The sequence below is a fragment of the Bolinopsis microptera genome, chromosome 12 (genome assembly GCF_026151205.1).
Source record: "Bolinopsis microptera isolate Bmic1 chromosome 12, MBARI_Bmic_1.0, whole genome shotgun sequence".
NCBI classification, from domain to species: domain Eukaryota; kingdom Metazoa; phylum Ctenophora; class Tentaculata; order Lobata; family Bolinopsidae; genus Bolinopsis; species Bolinopsis microptera.
The window spans coordinates 6,830,846-6,848,923 of record NC_087083.1 but is presented as its reverse complement, the minus strand read 5'-3'; the positions used below and the strand labels follow the sequence as shown (position 1 = coordinate 6,848,923).

Genomic DNA, 18,078 nt, shown 5'->3' with positions numbered 1-18,078 from the left:
TGTGACTTTGCCCACGTGTCATGTGACCAGAGAACTGCTCTCTGATCGGCTACTTTGTGTCACGTGACTGAAATACTGCTCTCTGATTGGTAGGCCGAACCTTCCCTCCCTGCCGGACGGACGGACTCCCCCTGCTGGTATGAAGCAGATGTACACGATATGGCAGACTCGCTCCAACTCAAAAACGTATCAGAGAAAGAAAGGGTTTCATCAGAAACCAATCATAAACATTGCTCATGTGGCGAAGAGGGCTGACTTTCAAAGTGAGTGCTAACATTACACGTGGTAAAGTGAGTGCTAACATTACACGTGGTAAAGTGAGTGCTAACATTACACGTGGTAAAGTGAGTGCTAACATTACACGTGGTAAAGTGAGTGGTAACATTACACGTGGTAAAGTGAGTGCTAACATTATATTACACGTGGTAAAGTGAGTGCTAACATTACATTACACGTGGTAAAGTGAGTGCTGATATTACACGTGGTAAAGTGAGTGCTAATATTACATTACACGTGGTAAAGTGAGCGCTAACATTACATTACACGTGGTAAAGTGAGTGCTAACATTACATTACACGTGGTAAAGTGAGCGCTAACATTATATTACACGTTGTAAAGTGAGTGCTAACATTACATTACACGTGGTAAAGTAAAAACATACGTGTTTAAGCTCAATTAACATTTTGACGAGATAAAAAAGTGTAGTGTACCCCCCCTCCCCCCCCCCCCCCCCGGATTACTGTACAGAATGAACAACACTAGTACGTGGTGCTGAAAGCATTACTTGTAGGGGAAATTGCTCGAATTAAGACTGTCCATGTTACTTAAAGGGTTTACAAGGAAACTAGCTAGTTAAGTGGTTGTTCTCACACTCACAGGAATCTATTACAAAACCTGGTTTATTGGTGAGACACAGCTGTTGTAAGTATGGTAGTGTAAGTAAGTGTGGTAAGTGACGGGTGTACTTTAGCTGCAAGATTCAAGCTCGACCGGGGTTCGAACTCACAACTTCGCAGCTAGACAATAGGTTCATCGACCGTCTAAGCCACTAAGCCACTTAAAAGTTTCATCAATTTCAAAGGGTTGTCATATTTTTTTCGAATCCACGTAACCTTGAATGTTAAAATTAATTGTTAGTTTATATCAAGGACAAAAGAAAATCGCGATTATTTAGGCCAAAAAGCGACTTAGAGGTGGCGGCATGTTCTCAGCATTGTGGCATCCTTTGTATAAGTTTTTCACTATCACTATGTTCGTAGAAATATTTCCTTTACCCTCATGAGTTTTTGTCCATATTGTGTTCGCAAAGGTATGTTATAAAGTTATAATGTAGATTAATTGTCTTAAGGTCAATGTTCTCAGATCATTGTCCCAAATCTCACTGAATAGTTTACCTGCTAAGTGCTAACGAACCTTATTATTATTATATATTATTATTATATGCCTAACACATTTTACATCACATACGTATAATTATAATGCGATCTTGGAAAGCAGGCTTAACCCCTTTGCAATACGAGCTCGGAAGCAGGAGCTCTGCCATCGAAGTACTTATCGAGAATGACTCGGACCGAACATTTTCTAAGTCGAAATTTTTTCAAAGTTTTTCTGGAAACTACTTTTGTTCATGTTTCATGCTACCCTGATCATTATGAGCTGAAAATATTTTTCGGTCTTCTAAAGTCCGTACTTATACATTCGGAAGGCAAACGTCAAAAATCGCGATTTTTCGCGGAGAATGGGAAAAATCGCGATTCCGCACGTGCTGCGATTTCCTTTTGACCTTGGTTTCTATTACTACATGTCTACATAAGTTGGTTGGACTCCCCTACTGGAGACCATATGTAGTAAAATAGCCTTACAGCGTGTAATTAAACAACACTTAAACCAGACAGGTGGTCTCTGGTTAATTATTTTTAAAACGCTCAAAAATATGAAAAAATGTTGGATTTATAATGGCTTTGAATACCTTTGAGCGTTCATTTTAATTTCTGTTTAAAATTATGTTCGATAAGGTTATCTAAGGGTCCCCTTGTGTTAATCAGTATAAGAATTATGAAAGCTTAGCAGACTAATCGAAAATTAAAGTTTAGGTAAGCAAAAACTGAAAAGAATAAATTGGGGGATTGTAAAATTAAAAATATTTTGAAATTATTTAAAATCAACTTCAAAACCTTAATTACCTGTATAATAACTTGAGAGGACCTTATCTTTATTTCTTTATCTCACTTTTTACAAACAGACATACGCCGACAGTTTGACATAAACAACTGGAGAGTAAGTTTCCAGTTAGTTGTGCGCTGATGACAATTACCGATAAGAATATACAGAATTGAGGTCAAACCTGGGAATCTAATTGAGATCAAACCAATCAATGCTTAGCTTCCCATAATTGAAATATTTATGCAGCTACATCTTATTTTTAAGTTTATAATTATAGTTAGGGATAATAACAATAAGCATAATTACGGGTAAATGCCTCACAGAATGGCTAGCCTCACAGAATGGCCAAATTTGTAAATGTTTTTGTAACTAATTTTTTATATAAGACTGGTAGGTTTTGTGGATACCATATGAAACAAAAGAAATTTTGAGCACTGAAAATTTGTTTTCAAATTTTTGAACTAAGTTTACATTTTGGTGAGAACTTCTGGCACCAGTATGACAGAAGATGTTTAAAGAATAGTATTCATCAAACAAAACGAACATTGTTCAATATAGGAAGAAAAAAATGCTAAAATGGCTACACGCCTCACAAAATGGCCAAAATATGCCTCACAAAATTTGTTTTCAAATTTTTGAACTAAGTTTGCATTTTGGTGAGAACTTCTGGCACCAGTATGACAGAAGATGTTTAAAGAATAGTATTCATCAAACAAAACGAACATTGTTCAATATAGGAAGAAAAAAAAATGCTAAAATGGCTAAACGCCTCACAAAATGGCCAAAATATGCCTCACAAAATGGCCAAAATTTAAAACTCCTTTTATTCAATGAAACAATAAGTCTAAAGTAATCACAAGCTATTTATCATACAATAACACCCCAGATGGAGTGTTTTTACAGCCGAATGAAGGTTATAAATCATGAAATCAGGGAATATGAACAACGCCACACAAAATGGCCATTTTTGGTGTAGGAAATTATGCCCTTTTTATTCAGTTATAAGAAATTTCACCTATATGGGGGTGTTAACAAGGCATATTAATACCAGCAGCATGCCTGAAACAAGAGCCAAAGGTTTTAGAAAAATAAAATTTTCTCGTTTTTTTTTTGTTGCCATTTTGTGAGGCATTTTTTCTTTTTTGTGAAATAATTTTTCACAGCTCAGTTTTTTCGTGAGTTTTAGGTTATTACCCCATTCCTTAATAGGTTTTCTAACAACGTGTGGTGATAGAAATTTAAAAAGTATCTCTATCAAAAAATTATAGAAATTCAGATTTGGCCATTCTGTGAGGCATGTTTTTTTGGAGGAAGATTTTCCGGCCAATTTTTCTCAAAGAAAAAATGGTTATGAGATTAAATGAACCCCCGGGAAGAAAAATATGAGTGTCAACTTAGCTTCTTATGAGATAAAAACTGGAATAAAGTGTGTTTTGTGATTTTGAGAGACCTTCCTTTTTTTGGCCATTCTGTGAGGCATATACCCGTAATATAAAACCAGAATTGTGCAAAATGTTCGCAATGACTATAATATTTACATAGGGTACATACCTTAGTTCCCAAAAATTTGTGTGCCATTAAATTGAGCACAATTTATTTGAGCCCGAAAAATTTGGGCAAAAAATTTGAACTCATTTGGGCGACCAAAAATTTGGGCACAAATTCTTCGAAAAATGAACGATTTTCCACTAAAATTTCAGTTAGATATTTGCCTTAGTTCATTATTATTCCTTATTATTCCAGTCATTTTGCTTTCAATTTTAAGCATGTAGGTGGTAGTCTGAGTTGTATCACATTATAAAATTTACGATCTGCCCAGTAACTACTAAAAAATACAGTGATGATGGCACAGTACAAAATGATAGATATACAATAGTGATATTTAGTCTCTCAATCAGATAGTATATTTAAAAGGGAGACCAGATGACATAAGGAAAGGCTTTGAGAAGTCGGGTATAACTGATGCTTGTAGATCAGACTTTACGGTGGATGATAATCCATTTGCAGATCTTGTTTAAATCTCTAGCTATCCGTACCTCTAGCCATTTGTTTTATTAGTAGCTGTTAGCTATTCCAGTAATTTCTATTCATTTAAAATATAAGCCTTTTTAATTGGTCAAGCCATGAATGACAGATTAGAAAACTAAAATTTCAAATATTATTTCACTTGGATATGAAGAAAAAGCCATCTTTTTATAGATTTCAGGGCCACAGGCCAAATACCAAAAGTTTGGTTAGCAACAAATTTAGCAGACGGAAAAGATTTACGCAATTAATTTGGTCTGCAAAAAATTTGAGCGAGAGGCCCGCTCAAATTTTTTGTCGCCCAAATTTTTGGGAATTAAGGTAGCTTATGAAGCAACATATGCACTAAAATACGAGTTGCCGAAAAACTTGATCATGTTTTCCGCTTGAAGGTAGTTGAAGCAGCTGAATCATATCAGATAAAAATAAAATCAGATTTCATAAAATACGTCCATGTTTATAAGTGGAGGCAAATACATTTTTACGAAGTACCTCTGAAATTCTGAAAATTAAAAATCACATCAATTTTAAAGGATTTGGCACGATTTATCGTGTAGTTTGCACAATTAAACACGGGGCGAATTTAATCTGCAAACAAAAACATATTTGACTTTGAGAGCCAACAAATTGAAAGGTTTGACCCAGAACATACCTAACACTGATGATTCAACGACCTTCATATCAAGATAGTAACACCACGTTCCGTGCAGCTATAACGATTTAAACAAGAATGTATACTGAAACAATGTGCGTATGTAACTGCAAACTGATAACAGAAAACGGCCTCAAACGCGCTTCGCTACATGCGCTAGGCCTCGTTCAATTGGTCAGTCTGTTATCACGTGACATGCTGCGCGCTCTCTGATTCGCTCCCTCAAGGCGCTTATTTATATATCGTCAATCGATATAATCTTGATTTACACAGCGTGCGGTTTAGCCCTCCAGATTCCAGAAGGAATGTCCAGCTGAATAAACACTCGGATCAAACTCTAAGGTCTAACAATAGCACATCATCGTGGAATACTTTTGGGAAAATATTTGAACGGGCAGACTTTATTTGAACTGGCATTAAAATGAACGCTAGGGCTTCCAAGTTCCAGCGTCCAATTATTGATTATAGGTAGTGTATAGTTGCGGTACTGATAAGAATTACTGGCAAGTATTAAACTTTACCCGTGGTAAGAGAACACAAGATCTTAAAGTTAATGAGGACTGTAACTGCTTTTAGATATGCAGGCAGATACCGAGATACCCCCGAATCATTTTAGTTTTACTTATGTACCTTACTCGGGAATATTATAGCGGGTTAATTTATGACTGGGAAAATTAATAACCGGGAAAAATATGGCGGAATTTCCCAAAACCCGCCAAATTATCCCGGTCATGTATTTACCGGTGGCCGACCTTTCAAGTTTTTTTTCAGAGGTCAACAAATTTTCAACCGAAATTTCTGTTTTTGTTACTTTAAAGAAGTTATTTCAATTTACAGTTACTGATATTACTCAGAAATAGAAAAAAAGACACGTCTAGTATTTAAAGGAAAATAAATCTATAGCAATAATAAGTCAAATCTTCATTAATAAATAATATAAAGCGTATTCTCATTCTCATTATCGCTAATGTCCCCTCCATTATCATTATTGATATCCCCCTGCTGCTGACCGTCAAATTCGAAGTTGTATTGTTGTCTTAACAAGACTTTCATTTTGTCCGCTAATGGGGCTACTGCTCTGAAGGTCAGCCGGAGCTTAATTTCCTGCCCACCGCTTGGTATTGGGGAACGTCATGGCTTTGCATCTTCAACTGCTCCAGTAATCAATCCACCGTGGACCATGAAATAGTGGCACAGTTTACTCACTTCATGGGCAAGAAAAGTGAGAATCACGGTCCACCCTGAAATCTGATTTCTATAACCAAATTGTGATTTTTATAACGAAATTATGGTAGCAACCGCCAATAAAGTTACAGCCCTCCAACCACTGCTTCAAAAGTCTTCTCTAGCACATATGAGACTTCAGGTAAAATATGATGATCACCACCCCCTTGGAACCCCATAATCTGAGTCGGCGGGTTTTTTTATGACTGGTAAAATTTTTGACCGGGAAAAATATGGCGGAATCTTCCAAAACCCACCACTTTATCCCGGTTATAATAATCCCGAGTAAGGTAGTCATCATTGCAAGGTAAAGGTTAACAGTATCAACTAGTTTATGTTTAATTTCGACTTTCATTCTCGTTAATTTAGGTTTTTGTTTGTGAAGCTAATATCAAGATTCAAGACTGGATTATAATGATCGAGATTAGCTGCTGCAAGATATACCTGAATTTGCGACTATCGATCATTTAAATTTTGTATTACCTTATTGGACTATATTTTAACGTATATTAATTGGACGCTGGAGGCCCTAGCGTTCTACTTACTTGGGTTACCTGGGGTTGCTTCATAGATCCTCTATCGGGTCATCAGAACGGCTGACCACCCGTGCAGCGAAGTCGCTGTCTTTTCTGCGCTCCAGTTCAATAACGAATCCCCGTTCTGGCAACAATATCCAGTAACAGGAGGTTCGTCCGGAATAAATGTAACAAACTCCGTCAACAATGACTTGAAGCGTACGGGGTCCTCGATAAGGTGCAGGTTTGCGGGAATGATGTTCCACAATCGAGGCCCCATCACTGCAAATGAGCTGTCAATGATCGTTTGATTCCTTTGGCTACTGGACGTTGACAAGCTAGCGACTACTGCTTTCTGGCCATTTCGGAGTGTATCTGTAAACTGAACGTTGACATCATTAGGACACTTCTTGTGTAGAATCTTCCTATGAATGATAGTGTAACGTTCTCTCCTCCGTTGAAGTGACATCAATTTTAAGGCCTTCAGTCTCTGCCAATAGTTCAGATGTTGCACACCATGTATTTTGGACGTAAATGTTCGTTGTACTCCCTCTAGCTCAGCGATATCAGCTTGCTTAGTTGAATTCCAGAGGGGACAACAGTACTCGAGATGGCTTCTGACTAATGACTTGTAGTGGGTCAGCATAGTGATTTTGTTTCTCGATCTAAAAGCGCTCAGAACCCAAGAAGCAACTTTACGGGGACGATCTGTTATCATAGTAACATGGGAGCTCCAAGACAAGTCAGCCGAGATCAAAACCCCCAGGTCTTTGACTGCATCCGTAGGGTACATTGTGTTACCATGCAAAACTCGATAAGTTTGCGTCAGGATGGCAAACGGAAGGTCTTGCAAGCTGTTTCGGGGACAGTGTTTGTGCACGAGTAACTAAAATTTACCCTCATGCAATGACATGTTAATGTTATTGCATCTTGCCCAGTCGATGACATGGACAGAGTTGAGATCATTTTGCATTATACTTGCATCTTCAAGTGTATAGATGTGCCTCAAAATGTCATTAATGAACAAAATGAAAAGCAGCGGGCCCAAAACTGTACCCTGTGGTACGTTCATTTTAATTTCCGTTCAAATAAATTCCGACAAGGTAGTTACATTAAATACATTAATTAAATGCCTTTGAGCGTTAATTTTTAATCTCCGTTCATTGTACATCGTACAATGTACGATGCTCCTCAACAATCTGCTCAAGAGATGCCTCGTCTCATGCCCCTGATTTCATCTCTCTCCAGACAGAACAAATATTACATTCCCCCATCCAGTATAAATATAACCGGCTGTGCAGTAGAACTGTACGTGCAGTAGAACCATGTACCATCGTACCATGCAACTAAAAGTGACTCTGTCCACCAGCCCATCAATAAGGAGTTTCTTTAACTTTTGCTTATTGTTCTGACGTTTAAGCAACTAATTAATCTGGCAGAACCGAGCACAGTAGAATTATAAAACAGACGTCAGGACCAGGTTGCCATGTGAACGGCCGTTGCCATGACCAGGTTGCCATGTGAACGGCCGTTGCCATGACCATGTTGTCATGTTGTCACGTGCTTGGTATCTATTGTCCAGAGCACAATGAGTTCAGCAGGTTAATGTCCAGCTCAGAATTACCACCAGCTCAGCTCCAAGGTCTGGATCACCAATAGCTGGCTCTGCTGCTCTCTCCACAGTTACAATCCTGCTGTCACTACCTTCCCGAGACTTATCCTCGCTCAATCGTCTCCTCTAAACCCTGATTTGTGTGAAGTGTCCCTGGTCTGACCACGTGATACCCATATAAGGAGATGCTGCGAGGAGGTGTTAAGAAGGGGAGTCCTCCTCCTCCACCCCGCATCACGGCTATACTCCGTCAGCAGATGAACCCTCACAGTCGAACTGCAGACACCAGGCGGAAACCTACTATTAGGTACCACCCCTGTACTCTCATCTCAGACGCAGACATATACGACCCCGGTATCATGAGGATACCCTCACCCTCATCATCTCAGAGACATGACATGAAAGTGAAGAAGAGGTCAGGTGGCCATGGTAACAAGAAGGAGGAGCCAGATAACCATGGTGAAGAGGAGATATGCGAGCAGGTGGAGGAGAGTAGGTTGAGATGTGAGGTGAGGAATGTCAAGAAGGAGCGGGGAAACTTCAACATACAGCAAATCGGGAGTATCTTAAAGAACAGTGGAGGTAAGTGATGTTTTTTGAAAGAGGGGGGGGGGGGGGGGGGTAATTTTTGCCCTTTCGCAAGAAAAACATAGTTAATTAAAAAATTAAAGAAAAATACTTTGCGGTATTTGGCTTTGCAATTTTCAAAAAGCAGGTATGTTATGGTCATTAGGTTGTTTAACTACCCAGAGATTGTTTATATCAGGCTATTTCTGCGACTAATAATCTCGAATAATTTCATATCTAATAGTCATTTATCCTACACAAAGGTTTATATGAGACTTATAATTAAATTATATCAGGCCAATTAGAATTAGTGTGCTTCCCTGATTATAATAAGAATTATACAAAACCCTGCATTATTAATGAGTTCCATTGTTTCCACGGAGACAAATAGAGAAGATGGATTTGTTACCGACGATATACGTTTGTCGTAGATCTTTTTATTTCAGATATTCTAAATGTTACAACAATGAAACCGGGTAAGCAATGAGACGATAAATATAATTAAAAAAGAAGCCATCCACATTCTGCTTTAAATTGTACTGCATGTTGCCCGATTGTCCTTTTTTGATATTTTTAGTTTGAATGAGAAAATGAAGATGAAAATGATAGTTGAAGCAGGAGTGAAGTCATAATCAACAATATAATTATGCCAAAGTTTGAAATAATTTCAATTATCTAACAAAATTTCTGTAGGTTTTTTAATTAGTCAGTGGAGTCCTCGTTGGTGCCTGTGAAGTATTTTGATAACATTAACTACTTTAGAAACAGCACATATCTGATTTTCCACCGTCAGCCATCCTACAAAGCTTCACATTAAATTAAATCCTTAACTCGGATTAGCTAGCACTCTGGCTCTAATAATGCAGAAGAAGATTTAAAATAAGCAAGTCTAAGAAAAAGAGGGTGGTTAGTCGGAGAACAATCATATTAATGAGAACTCCCATTTCAAGTCCTCCAGGGGCCAGGAGATTACCAATCCAAACAGCCTACAGGGCCTAGCAGCAGATTACCAACAGTCTATTCCTTTAGTCTATAATTTTAGTCGACTAAGTAGGACTTTGTTAATAATTAACCTAATAAGACTGGAGTCTATACACCCTGATAAACTCTACACGCTTTTAGTTTTGTTGTTGATAACCACCCTCTCTCTCCCTCGGTTCATCCTGTGTAAGCTCTCTGCAAGAATGTCGTTCAGGGCTAGAAATAAATCTATAATGATAAAAAACTGGTATCCAAAAAGGAGACCGATACCGTTAACCAAGTCTGAGTTGGTGGGTAAGTAGTACACCACGTTATTCCCATATAAGGAGATGCCACGGGATGCCCGTATAAGGAGATGTCATGTTGTTCCCATATAAGGTGATGTCACGTTATTCCCATATAAGGAGATGTCAGACCGTCTCATTTAACGATCCAGTATAACATTAACACTATTTGTCTATAAAATGTAACATTTGCTGTCTTGGTGTTTTTAAAAGGATTCTACATATTTTCCCCCCAGGTTTTTACAAAAGAAAAAACGGGAAGCCTACTCCAATAACTCTTTCTGTTGAGCAGGTACTTTTTTAATTTAGCAAATACTATCTTATAAATCGTTAATGATATATTATTCAGTTCCTAAAGGGCATATTATATAGACAGGACAATATCTGAATTGTATTTTAGGTGGAAGAGTACGAATGTGCGTTTAAACAGTTTGATATAAACGGAGACGGAGTGATAACAACTGTAGAACTGGGAGCCATGCTGAGAAGCATTGGATTAAACCCTTCCCATAAGGAAATACAGGTAATCTAGTTATCAAATTGTTGACGAGTTTCATGTTCGCATACCCAAAGTCAAAAAGGAATTGCACAAGAAAATAAGAATAAACTTAAAAACACCGTAATAAACAGAGAAACAACTCCCGGACAACTCTTCCAGGAAATGATAGCGGAGGTAGATTGTAATGGGGACGGAATTATAGACTTCTGTGAGTTCCTGAAGATGATGTCCCGGCACAGCAACCCCGGGGTGGACCCTGAACAGCAGCTAGCTGAGGTGTTCAGACTTTTCGACAAGGACAGAAGTGGGTACATCACCCAGGTTAGTGTGTGAGGGAGAGGGGGGGGGGAGTGGGTATATAACCAAGGTTAGTGTGAGAGGGGGAGGGGGGGTGGGTATATAACCAAGGTTAGTATTTGAGAGAAGGAGAGAGAGAGAGAGAGAGAGAGAGAGAGAGAGAGGGGGGTTGTATACTGTATACTGTATATTAAAGTCACTATTGTGACGGTAAATTAGAACTAGACAGAAACAAATTGTGAAGGGCCTGAACGGAATATATCACCCAGGTCAATGTGGTGATCAACAGAGCCTAACTTTATAATTCAGTGTGTTAGTTTTCCATGAGCCGAGACTTTATAATCACAAATGTTTTAATTTTAAAATGTGTTCTTTCAACATGGCAAAAAAACCCATGATTATGACTAACAGGACTAGCTAAGGAGTGTCAAGTTAAAATGGCTCTTCCAGATCCTGTCTTAACCTTAAATTGGGCACAACTTACTACCTTTTGAAACTGTCATTAAACTTGTATGGTTGAACTCCAGCAAGCAGTTTTTGAAATTAGAGATTATTGAGGACATCCAGGCCCCAGGGGCTGTAGAATCTTCTGCTCGACAGAATCCCGTTGGAAGTATTTAAATTCGCTTTAAAATTAAAATCATGTCATGTTGTTCATAGGACAGCCTCTCTAATAACTGAACAGTACTGATTCCAGGACAGCCTCTCTAATAACTGAACAGTACTGATTCCAGGATGAGCCTCTCTGATAACTGAACAGTACTGATTCCAGGATGAGCCTCTCTGATAACTGAACAGTACTGATTCCAGGATGAGCCTCTCTAATAACTGAACAGTACTGATTCCAGGACAGCCTCTCTAATAACTGAACAGTACTGATTCCAGGACAGCCTCTCTAATAACTGAACAGTACTGATTCCAGGACAGCCTCTCTAATAACTGAACAGTATTGATTCCAGGACAGCCTCTCTAATAACTGAACAGTATTGATTTCAGGACAGCCTCTCTAATAACTGAACAGTATTGATTCCAGGACAGCCTCTCTAATAACTGAACAGTATTGATTCCAGGACAGCCTCTCTAATAACTGAACAGTATTGATTTCAGGATGAGCTTAGGAGTGTCATGTTATCTCTAGGACAGCCCCTCTCGGATGAGCAATTAAGAGACATGATAGCGTACGCAGACTTGGACGGGGACGGGAAGATTAACCTCAAAGAGTTTATAAAGATAATGACTACAGATACAAAGTAAGGGGTCTCTGCACATCATAAAGGCGTTTTTTGCTTTTTTTGTTAACAACCGACGTTTTAAAAATTTAAATTGATGTTATTTGGCAAAAATTAGCCACGGTCTAGACTAATTTTGTTAAAACGACGTACGCGTATTTCAGTTTAAATTGCGTTTTTAAAAACTTTTTTTCACAAAATGGTAAAACTTTTTTTAAGTTTGTTTTTTACTGTTTGATTTTGAAAAAAGATGATGCAGGTCCGCTCCAGGATTTTAGGGGACCAACTTCTTTATCAGAACGTATTACTACAAATATTTCGTCTTCTGTCATACAATTTAACCAGCTGTTCTTGTGTGACCCTAATTATGTGAACTTAATTATGTGACCCTAATTACGTGACCCTAATTATGTGAACCTAATTACAAGCCCGATAATAATCATATAATTTCCTCAGATGTAGATAAAAGACGGGCTAACGTGACCGACTGGTTGTCATGGATACTATGAGACTCGCATGGCTGCCCACAAAGAAACACTAAATCTCTGACTACAACATGTGCGTCAGAGTTTCACTAATTATTACGTAGAACAAAGTGTGTCTAGGGGGAGGATAGCAGGGGGATAACAGACTGTTCTAGTTCAGTAGTGAGCTCCTTATAGCCAACATGTATTGATCGTACCATGTGAAGTACTCATGTGATATATGGGGTTAAAATGATTAGCAGTGCAGACAGTATAAAGAGAGAGAGAGAGAGAGAGAGAGAGAGAGAGAGAGAGAGAGAGAGAGAGAGAGAGAGAGAGAGAGAGAGAGAGAGAGAGAGAGAGAGAGAGAGAGAGAGAAAGAGAGAGAGAGAGAGAGAGAGAGAGAGAAAGAGAGAGCTGTGGTATTAACTACTGGTAGCTGTAGTATTCATTCAATCACTGTATTGCTGATGTGTCACTGTGTGTACCATTATGTCTGTATTATTATGAGTAATACCATGTAGGAGGAGGAATAGGAGTAGGAAGAGTTGGAGGTAGTAGTTAGTACTATTAGTATTAGTGGTAGGAGGAGTAGGAGGAGGAGTAGGAGTAGGAGGTAGTAGTTAGTACTATTAGTATTAGTGGAAGGAGGAGTAGGAGGAGTAGGAGGTAGTAGTTAGTATTATTAGTATTAGTGGTAGGAGGAGTAGGAGGAGTAGGAGGTAGTAGTTAGTATTATTAGTATTAGTGGTAGGAGGAGTAGGAGGAGTAGGACGTAGTTAGTACTATTAGTATTAGTGGAAGGAGGAGTAGGAGGAGTAGGAGGTAGTAGTTAGTATTATTAGTATTAGTGGTAGGAGGAGTAGGAGGAGTAGGAGGTAGTAGTTAGTATTATTAGTATTAGTGGTAGGAGGAGTAGGAGGAGTAGGACGTAGTTAGTACTATTAGTATTAGTGGTAGGAGGAGTAGGAGGAGGAGTAGGAGTAGGAGGTAGTAGTTAGTACTATTAGTATTAGTGGAAGGAGGAGTAGGAGGAGTAGGAGGTAGTAGTTAGTATTATTAGTATTAGTGGTAGGAGTAGGAGTAGGAGGAGTAGGAGGTAGTAGTTAGTACTATTAGTATTAGTGGAAGGAGGAGTAGGAGGAGTAGGAGGTAGTAGTTAGTATTATTAGTATTAGTGGTAGGAGTAGGAGTAGGAGGAGTAGGAGGTAGTAGTTAGTACTATTAGTATTAGTGATAGGAGGAGTAGGAGGTAGTAGTTAGTACTATTAGTATTAGTGGTAGGAGGAGTAGGAGGAGTAGGAGGTAGTAGTTAGTATTATTAGTATTAGTGGTAGGAGGAGTAGGAGGAGGAGTAGGAGGTAGTAGTTAGTATTATTAGTATTAGTGGTAGGAGGAGTAGGAGGTAGTAGTTAGTACTATTAGTATTAGTGGTAGGAGGAGTAGGAGGAGGAGTAGGAGGTAGTAGTTAGTACTATTAGTGGTAGGAGGAGTAGGAGGAGGAGTAGGAGGTAGTAGTTAGTACTATTAGTATTAGTGGTAGGAGGAGTAGGAGGAGGAGTAGGAGGTAGTAGTTAGTATTATTAGTATTAGTGGTAGGAGGAGTAGGAGGTAGTAGTTAGTACTATTAGTATTAGTGGTAGGAGGAGTAGGAGGTAGTAGTTAGTACTATTAGTATTAGTGGTAGGAGGAGTAGGAGGAGGAGTAGGAGGTAGTAGTTAGTACTATTAGTATTAGTGGTAGGAGGAGTAGGAGGAGGAGTAGGAGGTAGTAGTTAGTACTATTAGTATTAGTGGTAGGAGGAGTAGGAGGAGGAGTAGGAGGTAGTAGTTAGTATTATTAGTATTAGTGGTAGGAGGAGTAGGAGGTAGTAGTTAGTACTATTAGTATTAGTGGTAGGAGGAGTAGGAGGTAGTAGTTAGTACTATTAGTATTAGTGGTAGGAGTAGGAGTAGGAGGAGTAGGAGGTAGTAGTTAGTACTATTAGTATTAGTGGTAGGAGGAGTAGGAGGAGGAGTAGGAGGTAGTAGTTAGTATTATTAGTATTAGTGGTAGGGATTGTAGGACTGAATCCCTGCCGGACGGAATCACTACCACCCAAATATCACTACTGGTAGTGATTTAGTCCGGTAGAGATTCAGTCCGAAAATATACCTCAATCCCTACCAGATGATCTTAGTTCACTAGTTCTAATATCATGACGTGATCTGAGCCGGGGCTCTCATGGAGTGCTTGCTATGGGGCCTGGCAGACATGTGATCCACAGACTTACGTACGCAACGAGGAGCCCTAACGAGAACTGGTTCGGATCAAGTCATCCATAATGACCTGCTATACGACAATACAGTGATGTGAACCTTCACATGCTCGATATTAGCGGTAGTGATTTAGTCCGGTAGTGATTCAGTCCGAAAGTATACCTCAATCCCTACCAATAGTGATTGGTAGTGATTCAGTCCGTTAGGGATTCAGTCATGTAGTGATTCGGTCCGTTCACCAGTGGTAGGAGGAGTAGGAGGTAGTAGTTAGTACTATTAGTATTAGTGGTAGGAGGAGTAGGAGGAGGAGTAGGAGTAGGAGGTAGTAGTTAGTACTATTAGTATTAGTGGAAGGAGGAGTAGGAGGAGTAGGAGGTAGTAGTTAGTATTATTAGTATTAGTGGTAGGAGGAGTAGGAGGAGTAGGAGGTAGTAGTTAGTATTATTAGTATTAGTGGTAGGAGGAGTAGGAGGAGTAGGACGTAGTTAGTACTATTAGTATTAGTGGAAGGAGGAGTAGGAGGAGTAGGAGGTAGTAGTTAGTATTATTAGTATTAGTGGTAGGAGGAGTAGGAGGAGTAGGAGGTAGTAGTTAGTATTATTAGTATTAGTGGTAGGAGGAGTAGGAGGAGTAGGACGTAGTTAGTACTATTAGTATTAGTGGTAGGAGGAGTAGGAGGAGGAGTAGGAGTAGGAGGTAGTAGTTAGTACTATTAGTATTAGTGGAAGGAGGAGTAGGAGGAGTAGGAGGTAGTAGTTAGTACTATTAGTATTAGTGGAAGGAGGAGTAGGAGGAGTAGGAGGTAGTAGTTAGTATTATTAGTATTAGTGGTAGGAGTAGGAGTAGGAGGAGTAGGAGGTAGTAGTTAGTACTATTAGTATTAGTGATAGGAGGAGTAGGAGGTAGTAGTTAGTACTATTAGTATTAGTGGTAGGAGGAGTAGGAGGAGTAGGAGGTAGTAGTTAGTATTATTAGTATTAGTGGTAGGAGGAGTAGGAGGAGGAGTAGGAGGTAGTAGTTAGTATTATTAGTATTAGTGGTAGGAGGAGTAGGAGGTAGTAGTTAGTACTATTAGTATTAGTGGTAGGAGGAGTAGGAGGAGGAGTAGGAGGTAGTAGTTAGTACTATTAGTATTAGTGGTAGGAGGAGTAGGAGGAGGAGTAGGAGGTAGTAGTTAGTACTATTAGTATTAGTGGTAGGAGGAGTAGGAGGAGGAGTAGGAGGTAGTAGTTAGTATTATTAGTATTAGTGGTAGGAGGAGTAGGAGGTAGTAGTTAGTACTATTAGTATTAGTGGTAGGAGGAGTAGGAGGTAGTAGTTAGTACTATTAGTATTAGTGGTAGGAGGAGTAGGAGGAGTAGGAGGTAGTAGTTAGTACTATTAGTATTAGTGGTAGGAGGAGTAGGAGGAGGAGTAGGAGGTAGTAGTTAGTACTATTAGTATTAGTGGTAGGAGGAGTAGGAGGAGGAGTAGGAGGTAGTAGTTAGTATTATTAGTATTAGTGGTAGGAGGAGTAGGAGGTAGTAGTTAGTACTATTAGTATTAGTGGTAGGAGGAGTAGGAGGTAGTAGTTAGTACTATTAGTATTAGTGGTAGGAGTAGGAGTAGGAGGAGTAGGAGGTAGTAGTTAGTACTATTAGTATTAGTGGTAGGAGGAGTAGGAGGAGGAGTAGGAGGTAGTAGTTAGTACTATTAGTATTAGTGGTAGGAGTAGGAGTAGGAGGAGTAGGAGGTAGTAGTTAGTACTATTAGTATTAGTGGTAGGAGGAGTAGGAGGAGGAGTAGGAGGTAGTAGTTAGTATTATTAGTATTAGTGGTAGGAGGAGTAGGAGGTAGTAGTTAGTACTATTAGTATTAGTGGTAGGAGGAGTAGGAGGTAGTAGTTAGTACTATTAGTATTAGTGGTAGGAGGAGTAGGAGGAGGAGTAGGAGTAGGAGGTAGTAGTTAGTATTATTAGTATTAGTGGTAGGAGGAGTAGGAGGAGGAGTAGGAGGTAGTAGTTAGTATTATTAGTATTAGTGGTAGGAGGAGTAGGAGGTAGTAGTTAGTACTATTAGTATTAGTGGTAGGAGGAGTAGGAGGTAGTAGTTAGTACTATTAGTATAAGTGGTAGGAGGAGTAGGAGGTAGTAGTTAGTACTATTAGTATTAGTGATAGGAGTAGGAGGAGTAGGAGTAGGAGGTAGTAGTTAGTACTATTAGTATAAGTGGTAGGAGGAGTAGGAGGTAGTAGTTAGTACTATTAGTGGTAGGAGGAGTAGGAGTAGGAAGTATTAGTTAGTACTATAATTATTAGTGATAGGAGGAGTAGGAGTAGGAGTAGGAGTATGAGGTAGTAGTTAGTACTATTAGTGGTAGGAGGAGTAGGAGTAGGAGGAGTAGGAGGAGTAGGAGGAGTAGGAGGAAGTAGTTAGTACTATTTGTATTAGTGATAGGAGTAGGAGGACTGAGGAGTAGGAGGTAGTAGTTAGTACTATTAGTATTAGTGGTAGGAGTAGGAGTAGGAGGAGTAGGAGGAGTAGGAGGAAGTAGTTAGTACTATTTGTATTAGTGATAGGAGTAGGAGGACTGAGGAGTAGGAGGTAGTAGTTAGTACTATTAGTGGTAGGAGGAGTAGGAGTAGGAGGAGGTAGTAGTTAGTACTATTAGTGGTAGGAGGAGTAGGAGGTAGTAGTTAGTACTATTAGTATTAGTGGTAGGAGGAGTAGGAGGTAGTAGTTAGTACTATAAGTATTAGTGATAGGAGGAGTAGGAGGAGTAGGAGGTAGTAGTTAGTATTAGTGGTAGGAGGAGTAGGAGGAGGAGGAGGTAGTAGTTAGTACTATTAGTATTAGTGGAAGGAGGAGTAGGAGGAGTAGGAGGTAGTAGTTAGTACTATTAGTATTAGTGGTAGGAGTAGGAGTAGGAAGTATTAGTTAGTACTATTAGTGGTAGGAGGAGTAGGAGGAGTAGGAGGTAGTAGTTAGTACTATTAGTATTAGTGGTAGGAGTAGGAGTAGGAGTAGGAGGTAGTAGTTAGTACTATTAGTATTAGTGGTAGGAGGAGTAGGAGGAGGAGTAGGAGGTAGTAGTTAGTATTATTAGTATTAGTGGTTGGAGGAGGAGTAGTACTGACAGTGTTGGAGAAGAGCTCTATCACTGACCTGTGACCCCTCAAACTGTGATTAATTTGATAGCTAGTGTGTGGTTATTATAGAGGAGGACTTTAAGTATAACTTGTAGCGGAGGAAAGTTCTGTGTCTTTACGGGAGTGCTGTTAGTTCTCATCAGTAAACGCTGTAGTATATGTGACACGTGATGCCCAAATA

At 39.2% G+C, this 18,078-nt stretch overlaps 1 protein-coding gene across 1 annotated transcript; it reads left to right on the top strand.

The window, feature by feature from the left end:
• Positions 1-12,801, top strand: LOC134824465 (calmodulin-A-like). Its single transcript, XM_063836370.1, has 6 exons — positions 1-263; positions 10,260-10,315; positions 10,424-10,546; positions 10,682-10,843; positions 11,927-12,069; positions 12,505-12,801. The coding sequence occupies exons 1-6, from the start codon at positions 140-142 to the stop codon at positions 12,512-12,514; spliced, it is 618 nt and encodes a 205-aa protein (XP_063692440.1). The 5' UTR covers positions 1-139; the 3' UTR covers positions 12,515-12,801.
• The last annotated feature ends 5,277 nt before the right edge of the window (positions 12,802-18,078 follow it).

Excerpts from the sequence above, each read along its gene's own strand:
- LOC134824465 (XM_063836370.1), top strand. The coding sequence starts at position 140 with ATGAAGCAGATGTACACGATATGGCAGACTCGCTCCAACTCAAAAACG. Across the intron at positions 10,316-10,423 it reads TAACTCTTTCTGTTGAGCAG|GTGGAAGAGTACGAATGTGC; the intron begins GTACTTTTTTAA and ends ATTGTATTTTAG. Across the intron at positions 10,547-10,681 it reads CTTCCCATAAGGAAATACAG|GAAATGATAGCGGAGGTAGA; the intron begins GTAATCTAGTTA and ends CAACTCTTCCAG.